This window comes from Limulus polyphemus, unplaced genomic scaffold, assembly GCF_000517525.1.
Source record: "Limulus polyphemus unplaced genomic scaffold, Limulus_polyphemus-2.1.2 Scaffold683, whole genome shotgun sequence".
NCBI classification, from domain to species: Eukaryota; Metazoa; Arthropoda; class Merostomata; order Xiphosura; family Limulidae; genus Limulus; species Limulus polyphemus.
In genome coordinates, this window is record NW_013666293.1 from 230387 (window position 1) to 240733 (window position 10347).

The 10347-nt window shown below is 32.5% G+C and overlaps 1 protein-coding gene across 6 annotated transcripts in view; it reads right to left on the bottom strand.

The window, feature by feature from the left end:
• LOC106459928 (glutamate-gated chloride channel-like) overlaps nucleotides 1-10347 on the bottom strand; it is a 115693-nt gene that overhangs the window by 5482 nt on the left and 99864 nt on the right. For 5 of the 6 annotated variants that reach the window (XM_022386503.1, XM_022386504.1, XM_022386505.1 and 2 more), the window contains 4 exons: nucleotides 9384-9604; nucleotides 8570-8652; nucleotides 5813-5953; nucleotides 287-723 (listed from right to left, as the gene is read on the bottom strand). In XM_022386503.1, the coding sequence (XP_022242211.1) occupies nucleotides 287-723; nucleotides 5813-5953; nucleotides 8570-8652; nucleotides 9384-9604 (882 nt within the window). The remainder of the gene's footprint in view (nucleotides 1-286; nucleotides 724-5812; nucleotides 5954-8569; nucleotides 8653-9383; nucleotides 9605-10347) is intronic. The other variant, XM_013919594.2, reaches the window with a different exon arrangement.

Sequence of the window (10347 nt, forward strand, 5' to 3'; positions counted from 1 at the left end):
CTTAAAACATGGATTACTAAAGGAAACGAGGAAACAAAGTTTATTAGGATCGAGATAAGCGAATAAATAATCATAATCCATAAAACATGGATTACTAAAGGAAACGAGGAAACAAAGGTTATTAGGATCGAGATAAGCGAAAGTTTAAGCTATACTTACTGATTTTTTAAATAAAGATTAGAGAAAAAAATCATATGCATTCAAGACACGAGTGCATGGACAAAATGCGTTGTACTTAATACCATGCTACACAAGCACGAAACGACTAATCCAGCAAAAATCGTACCACCCCATATTTTCCGAATTTGCGACCTACTTGGGTCACTGCTGAACTGCCTCGCGAGGATTCCGTCACTGGCTGGTTAGCTGCAGGCGCAGAACGATTTGTAGGTTGGTTGTGGCCTCGTTTCCTATACAGATAGTTGACCGCTATGAATTCCAGCATGGAGGCGTAGATGAAGAACATACAGACGCCATCCCACATGTTCATGGCTGTAATGCTGGACACAACTGGTAAAGTTGACCGGAAACTATTAGTGGTGGTACAAAAGTTCAACATAGTGGTCACACCGATCATAACGCGGGCAGGCACAGCGTTGATGTCCAGCCAAAAGCTGATGAAGGAGCTGGATACCAAAATAATTCCCGGAACGAAAACGGTGCTGAAGTAGAAAGACTTGTCTCGGGTGAATACAAGTAATACCTTTAAACAACTGTACTCATCTGCAAAAACATGAAATGTTCTGGTCAGTTTAAAAATTCTGTTAAGCATATTCAAATTAAGTTTATACAGCTAAACTTCAACAATCAACTACCCAAAATTAGCTAAAACTTATAAAAGTCAATGCATTAATTTGATGAAACAACCCCTTGTATACAGGGAACCATCTCCCTGGAAATGAAATACCCCTTCCATAATAGTCCGTTAGCGATAATGTAAAGTTCTCTGTCTTAACATAACATAACGTTTTAGGAGTTATTGGTCCATCTCGGCTGTTCCATCCTCTAAACTAAATTATAATAATAATAATAAAAATCTTAAAGCCAGCCCTTATCATTCATATACTTATCAAGCTTTTTCTTAAACTTACTTAACTTTACTGCCCTACAACATCTGAAAGTAACCCATTCAAAAGGCCAACCACTCTGTTAGAAAAATGTCTTAGCTGAAGATGACTCCTACCTTGCTAAAATCTATATTTGTGTCCCCTAGTCCTACTATTCTCACTATTGAATATGAAAAAAGATGATGCATCAACACTATCAGTTCCCTTTACAATCTTAAACACCTCAATCAGATCCTCACTAACTCTTCTTTATTCAAGAGAAAACAATTTGAGAGCCTTTCTTCGTATGACAACCCCCCTATCCCAGGCAACATTCTAGTAACCCTTCTCTGAACCATTTCTAACAATTCAACAAAGAAGTTTCCATTTAGAAATGATTAGATGTAGGGAGAAAATTTCAGGCAAACAAACACAAAACAAAACGAAACAATGAAAAAACGTTTTTGTTTTCGTGGTGAGGTTGAGGCAGAAACCCCATGCAGGAGAATACATGGATGTGTGTATTCATAAAAAATTGAGGAAAGCAAACCGGGATAAAAATATCAAAATTAATGAAATAGAAAAGAAGTTGACGGTGAATAATAACTTCTAACACTGATTCTCAAATAAATGATGAAATAATTAAACATTGGTTTTTGTAAAAATCTAACTTTTATGAAAAAAATTGTTGGTATTTTGTGCTTTCATGTATATACAACAGTCTTGTTGAAAGCACTATTCCTAAAGGTAGAACAATTGGGGTTTTTGAAGAACCCATAACAATTAAAGTTCTCGCTTCTTGTATAAAAAACTATATATTAAAAAATAACTGTGAAAAAATATATAGAAAACAGTTACAATGACTCTTTCTAAGCTAATTTAAATATTGTATTTAGTTTATCTACTGGCCTAGTTCATGCAAACGCACTAATACCATAAAGCAGGGTAACGAACAGGTTGGAAATGTGATGAGTTATCTTTTATAAGAATGTAAAGCTTAGAATATTCCACTGTAGGTTGATTTTTTATAGTTAAAGTTAAAACGGGAGATGACAAGGCATTTATGTTGATGTCATTCTCACTATTTAACATTTTTTATTTATTGTAAACTTATTAGAAGCTATGTCTAGTAGAGAGATTTCGAAAACATAGTTTGTTTCTGTTACGTCATAATGTTTTAGTACCCTAATACGGAGATAAAAGATATTGCAAACAGAGCTTATATCTAAGGTTTTAGTAACCATATTTTTGTTTCAATAAATAGTCTCATCTTAGGTTTAACATTTTGTTGGTGTGTGATACTTATGTTTTTATTAGTAATGTTGTTTTGGTGTTTTAGATAATCATATAATGTTTGAGTAATTTTCGTCCTTTTTGGAGTTAATTTTAGGGATAGTAAAATCAGTAGCTTAAAGTATAGAGACAATGATTATGAGGAATATAAACAAAGAAACGTCAGCAAGAAGGTCGTTAAAGTATGGGAATTCGCGAAACTAATAAATCCAGTCTTCTAACTTTTACAATTGTGGCTCTGCTATAACTTTAGTGCTGTGGTGTTACAACAGATCAAATTTTGAAGAAAGTTAAAAAACGAAATCAGTAGCGAAAGTTAAACAAAAACTGAGAGATAAAAACAAGGATGGTTTAATGGTTTGTGATGAACCATACATATAGAAGTACAATATATGTTTTTAATGCTATAAAAACAACTATGGATCGATATATACGTAATCTAGCTAGCTATAGTAATATAGAATGTTGTAATGTTACAAAAATATTGAAACAAGAAAGTCAAAACTACAAAACTGAGTTACTTAAAATTTTAAAAATTGTAAATCTACTTTGGCAAATCACAAAAAACTTTAAGTAATTCAGTTTTTGTAGCTTTGACTTTTTTGTTTCCATACTTTTTGCAGCACTAAAACTTTCTATATTACCAGAGCTAGGTAGATTACATATATATCAATCCCCACTTGTCTTTACAAAATTTAAATTTTTTCATTAGATTTCTTTGTTTCCTTTTTACTAATCATATTTTTGTGAGCCAGCAATACCAAGCGTGGGGCATGCGTATACCCGATTCGATTTTATTACTCATCAGGATCTCTACCAACCTACTTTCAAATCTAATCATGTGACCAAAGTGATGAATTTCTCGAATGATCATGAATTATCAGGGAAGACCGAGTTTGTTCACGACGCCCTCGTTTTTAGCATATAAGCCTGGCAGTGAAAGCCTGCGGGATTGAATGAAGAGAGTTCCGAGTAATTTACGATTCCGTTTCGAGCTAGTGTGTGTTTTGTTAGCAAGATTGTGAATCGCTGTGATTTATAGCGTGTATTATAAAAGTTGTTAAGTTTAAAGTAACAAGAAACGTCCTGACTGTGGAATTACTGTGTACTAAAAGTTTGTAACGAGAAACAGTAAACTGGTTTAATCTCGAAAGGACTTGTATCGCTGAAGTTCCTCGGAAAGAATTTCTGCCGGAAATTAACAAACAAGCAGATACCCAACAGTATTCAGTCATTTTAAAGGTGGTTTTAAACGGACGATTTTTATGACCGTTATTTTGTTTCATCACGATCCCTACTATGAAGTACTACCGTACATAATGATATATTAAGAAACAATAAAGTCTTTTTATCGTTATCTAATACTGAAATAAGGCCTATTTACAGTGAACATCATAGCTGACACTAGAATTTAATACGGCATATTCAGGAAACGTCAAAAGAATCAGCGGATAACAACAGCGATAATACTTTGACGTTTCGGCAGCAGATTTTTATAGAAGTCCTTTCATTAGAGAAAGAGAGATCAAAACAATTTCTTTAAAACTTTCTTTTGCAGTAAATGATTAGGTTCATTTGTTCGCGCCAGTTTTCATCATTGTGAACACTAAAGTTGAATTAGCTTATTTGTTCAACCACTTTTGTTAATACAGAAACATCAACAAAAGTATTAAGACTGAGTACAAGTTTCCCTTTTTTTGTCCCTAATCACATTAGAACTTATTAGATGCATAATACTTCCACTATGAAATTAAACCAGTATGTGTAAAAGATAAGCATGAAAAAGATCTTTAAAGAGAATGTGCATTTTGAATGTTTAACCGAATAATATATAAATATTTAAATATTCTCAAACTTTATGGTTAAACGAAAGAATATTTAAAGAATCTTGGCAACGTGCCAATGATGTTGGTTTGAGGGAATTTTCGTTGTGTTTTGATACACTTTGTGTTTTAGAATATTTTCTAGCAGTTAAAACACCAATGTTTTGAAATATCAAAACTTTGATCTTTATAGTTTTTGGAACTCATAATTTCATTTTGATTTTTTTAAACAGTAGATTAAAAATAACTTAAAGACGCTTAGTTCTTTATTGGTTGTGGTGACATAACTATCATCATTTTTAAAGAAATATTAGCCTCAAAAATTTCACTGGTTTATATTTTCTCCTCAAAATCAGTGTAGATAAAAATTAAGTTTTATATGTAAATTAGAGCTTTTATAAGATTAATTTCGTATATTCCTTTTAAAATAGATTTACTTTTCACCTAAATTTTTGTAACTTGCACAAGTCCATTTAAAGAGATCAGTTAAGAGCTTCTAATCATGTCCGTAAAGGTTTAACGTTTTTCAGTGATTTTAATCTCTTTAAATAGGCGTGTGCAAGTTATATATGAGATTATCTAAGGACTTCTAATCATGTCCGTAAAGGTTTAGTTTTTCTGTGACTTTAATCTCTTTATATAGACGTGTGCAAGTTATATATGAGATTATCTAAGGGCTTCTAATCATGTCCGTAAAGGTTTAGTTTTTCTGTGACTTTAATCTCTTTATATAGACGTGTGCAAGTTATATATGAGATTATCTAAGGGCTTCTAATCATGTCCGTAAAGGTTTAACGTTTTTCTGTTATTTTAATCTCATAAGATGGACGAAAGTGTTTGACAAGAGAAGTTACACAACATGAACAAGACACAAAACATTTTTCAGTTATCGAATACAATGTAAGATCACATATGTATATAGAAAATATGAACTTTTATGATCCGACAGAAATAGTACACTAGATTGATTAAGTATCATGATGATATAGAACAAATAAAATAAAACGTTTAATACAAACACGCACACAAATTCACTTGTTGGCATCCAATCAGTTTATATTAGAATGAATACGGTGCGTGTTTCCGCCTTTTTAAAACAGATTTAAAGCAGATTAGTGGTTAATTGAGTTTCTATATCTTTCTTAATTCCAGCCTCCATTGCACTGACTCTAACCTTTAACCTTGAAGATATCACGGCAAGCCAACCAACTCTAAAAGTTAATAGTCTTATAATGATACTCAAGTTTTAAACTGATCAACTGATAATAGTATGTATGTACATCTTTAATCAGGAAACACAAAGATTAAGCAGGTCAGTTGATAACTGAATGTATGTATGTACGTACCTTTGTCACGAAAAACAAGTCTTCAACGCATCAACGTCGATAATAGACGTTCTGAGTGCGTTTAATTAGGAAACACAAGTTTTAAATGAGTTAGTTTACAAAAATAATGTGTAAAAATATCTAATCAGGAAAAACAGATTTTAAAAACAACTAAATTCTTCAGTCACTCAAACAACAACTTGCATTATTTCCTGTTGTCACACAGTTAAAGTGTTGTATTAATTTAGTACATATTTAATTATCACACAGTTGAAATGTTGTATTAATTTAGTACATATTTAAGAGCCATTCATAGAACACTTACCTCGCCACGTGTACCTGCGGTCACAGTCTCCTGTGTCGTTTTTCACCAAGTAAGCGTTATGTTTTCTCAGAGATGTTGCGTTGATTATATTTTGTTCGGTATGGGACCACTGTAACTTCACTTCGGTCTTTTCATTGGACACTATTTATTGACAAACAGAAACTGCGTGTTTCGTGTTCCAAATACCAACTTTAAAAACGTCTATTGATTTTCAACGTTTATATGTATTTAAAGATGGGACTTATTTCAAACAATTAAGGTTAATATAAATTACCCAAGCTCTCAATATATATATAGTCTTACAAAACTGTTAATAGCAATACTTAATATACAATATTACAAACTTTTAGTTTAAAATAACGTTGTTAATATGTTACAGCACATTACTATCAAGTGATGCCGAAACATGTTAGTTGACCCAAAGTCGATACTTCTTATGTTATCCTGTGTCATTAGCCTGGTCTATACTTCACAAGTGTACTTTATCTGTGTCATTAGCCTGGTCTATGCTTCACAAGTGTACTTTATCTGTGTTATTAGCTTGGTATATAGTTCTCAAGGGTACTTTATCTGTGTCATTAGCCTGGTCTATACTTCACAAGTGTACTTTATCTGTGTCATTAGCTTGGTATATAGTTCTCAATGGTACTTTATCTGTGTCATTAGCCTGATCTACGCTTCACAAGTGTACTTTATCTGTGTCATTAGCCTGGTCTATACTTCACAAGTGTACCTTATCTGTGTCATTAGCTTGGTATATAGTTCTCAAGGATACTTTATCTGTGTCATTAGCCTGATCTATACTTCACAAGTGTACTTTATCTGTGTCATTAGCCTGATCTATACTTCACAAGTGTACTTTATCTGTGTCATTAGCCTGATCTATGCTTCAAAAGTGTACTTCGTCTGTGTCATTAGCCTGGTCTATACTTCACAAGTGTACTTTATCTGTGTCATTAGCTTGGTATATAGTTCTCAATGGTACTTTATCTGTGTCATTAGCCTGATCTATGCTTCACAAGTGTACTTTATCTGTGTCATTAGCCTGGTCTATACTTCACAAGTGTACTTTATCTGTGTCATTAGCTTGGTATATAGTTCTCAAGGATACTTTATCTGTGTCATTAGCCTGATCTATACTTCACAAGTGTACTTTATCTGTGTCATTAGCCTGATCTATACTTCACAAGTGTACTTTATCTGTGTCATTAGCCTGATCTATGCTTCAAAAGTGTACTTCATCTGTGTCATTAGCCTGGTCTATACTTTTCAAGTGTACTCTAACTATTTCATTAGTCTGGTCTATACTTTTCAAGTATAATCTAACTGTGTTATTACCCTGGTCTATACTTATCATGTGTACTCTAACTGTGTTATTAGTCTAGTCTGTACTTTTCAAGTATAGTCTAAGTGTTTTATTACCCTGGTTTATACTTTTAACTTATAGTCTAACTGTGTCATAAGCCTGGCCGATACTTTCAAGTGTAGTTGAATTGTATAATTATCATAATCTGTCTATATTTCTAAGATGTAGTCAACTTGTATTAGTAGCCTGAATGTTCTTCTCAAATGTAGTAAAACCGTGTTAGTAATCTAATCTATTCTTCCCAATTGTAACCAAACTGTGTTTAGTAGGCTTGTCGATCAAGTGTAGCAAATTATAATATTAACTGTCTACATTTCTCAAGTTTAGTCGATCTGTGTTAATAACATGGTCCATGCTTGTCAGTTGCAGTCGAACTATGTTTAGTAACCTGGTATTTGCTTCTCAAAAGTACTTGAACTATGTTTAGTAACCTGGTATTTGATTCTCAAATGTACTTGAACTATGTTTAGTAATCTGGTATTTGCTTCTTAAATGTACTTGAACTATGTTAAGTAACCTGGTATTTGATTCTCAAATGTACTTGAACTATGTTTAGTAACCTGGTATTTGCTTCTCAAATGTACTTGAACTATGTTTAGTAACCTGGTATTTGCTTCTCAAAAGTACTTGAACTATGTTAAGTAACCTGGTATTTGATTCTCAAATGTACTTGAACTATGTTCTTAGCTTCATCGATACTACTACGATGCGATTTGTTTTAACGTCCTTGATGAGTCTCTTCTTATCTGAGATGGTATGTGAATCGGAAATTCACAGTTGAACAAAAAAAAAACAGGTCAATTTAACTAATCGTAGCAAAATGTGTAGAGTTTCATAGTAGTGTACATTCGAAGTTTATTATTAAATGTGTAGAGTTTCATAGTAGTGTACATTCGAAGCTTATTATTAAATGTGTGGAGTTTCATAGTAGTGTACATTCGAAGCTTATTATTAAATGTGTAGAGTTTCATAGTAGTGTACATTCGAAGCTTATCATTAAATGTGTAGAGTTTCATAGTAGTGTACATTCGAAGCTTATTATTAAATGTGTAGAGTTTCATAGTAGTGTACATTCGAAACTTATTATTAAATGTGCAGAGTTCATAGTAGTGTACATTCGAAGCTTATTATTTCTGCCCATGTGTTACTTAGAAAAACAAAATTTAGAGTTTTAATTACGAAACTAATTTCCTTCAGACAAAAATTTTAAATATGAAATTCACAGTTTTTCAGCAGTATAATTCAAAACACGAGGGAATTTAAATATATTCTTTGATCTCACTTTCCATTACATCACGCAACCAACGAAATATTTCATAATCACTTCATAGCAACAGCATACTTATGTAAACAATTTTTAATGTACCAACAGTGTATAAAACCATCCTTACCGCTTTCATAAGCAAAAGGGCACTTTGGATTGTCGAATGGGAAAATTCTCAAGTTTCCTTGACAGTTTAAAACCATCTCTCTTCTACAGAAGAAAAAAAAAACCTTCGAATTTGAATAAGGTATAAAAAATACGCATACGGTGAAATTCTTCGAGTTTGAATATGCTATACGCTAATACACACTTATTGTTATACTATAACATCCCAGAACATTTAACATTGTTATTGTAATATCTTTCCTTTTGTCTTTTATTTTGGGTACTGCGAAGGTTTTGCAGATATAAAGATTCAAAATACAATTACAGAATGATAGATAAAAACATGATATCAATAGTACTGCAGAAAGATGAAGATAGAACAAAACCTTAAAATACATGAGCCTTAAAATACAGCCATATATTTTGTTTAGATAAAATTAAATACCCGTTGCAGCATGAGAATCAATATACAAAAATATCCTTTGTTTTAGTACAAAAACAAGAAATACTCGTCACAAGATTCCCTTTGTACGTATTAATGTGGACATTTTAAAAAATTCCCTAAACTGATTTACAACTGTTTTGATATATTTTGAATCGTTCATTTCCAAATCCTTTAAAAACTTTCAGCCACTGAGCACTTACTGCAAATAATGTACATATAATGATTTATTAAATCTTAACTGATTTAATTAAAACGATCAAAAACCGAAATAAAAATTCTGATTTAATAAATAATTTGCTTTTACATCTTTATAAAAAGTTAATAACGTTAGCCAGTAGAATCCTGGGTAATAAGCTCTAACGGTTTCTGGATTAGATTATGTGACCAATACCTTTGAGTGTACTGAACAATGCCCTCTGGGGTGACACGAAGAGTAATGTGGACGGGAACCAGGGGATACTTGAAATCGCCATGTTTGATGAAATACGTTTCAGGTATCCATATTTTCCCAGCATGCGTTAATGCATTCAAAATTTTGTGTCGACCTCCATTATTATACTTGAGTCGTGGGTCCTCCCAAACTTGATGCAAAAGAAACTCCACTTCATATCGCTGAAAAGAAGCAAAGATTATCAAGTTTGAAGAGTAATTACTACGAGAACACCATGAATAGCAACGTGCATTTTTAAGTCGAACAGTTTTAATGATTAATCCTAAGCAGTTCTGAAAAAGAATATGATATATGTAAAAGTGACTTTTTATCCTGATTAAACATTTGATTTCAACTTTCACTGGCTCAGCAATGAGTTTGCAGGCTTACAATGTTCAAAATCGGGTTTCGATATCCTTAGTGGGAAAAGCACAGATAGCCCATTGTCTAGCTTTGCGGTTAACAACAACCAAATCAAACTCAGTTTATAATCCATTTGTGCATTATTGTAACTACATTTGACTAACGTATTTTGGATTGTTTTATTACATTTCCTTCTAAGCTTTTTGTAGACGAATACATAAGGAAATTATGTAGATTTCAGAGGTTTCCATTTCCCAGATTGCGAATCCCAGTAGGAGAAATCAAGGCAGTTATGTAAAGCTACTGAAGTGCCAACAAGATCAATAAGAAAGTATTTCACACAAATCACGTTTTCTGATATTACCGGCTATTTAAGTGATATTAATAACAAATTGAGAGTTACTTCTCTACTTATTGTTTTATTAGCATAAAGCTATACAATGGACTATACTGCATTCTATCCACCAAGGGGAATCGAACTCAGAATTTCAGCATTGTTTTATTGTTTGCAATTAAGCACAAAGCTACACAAGGGGCTATCTGTGCTCTGCCCACCACGGGT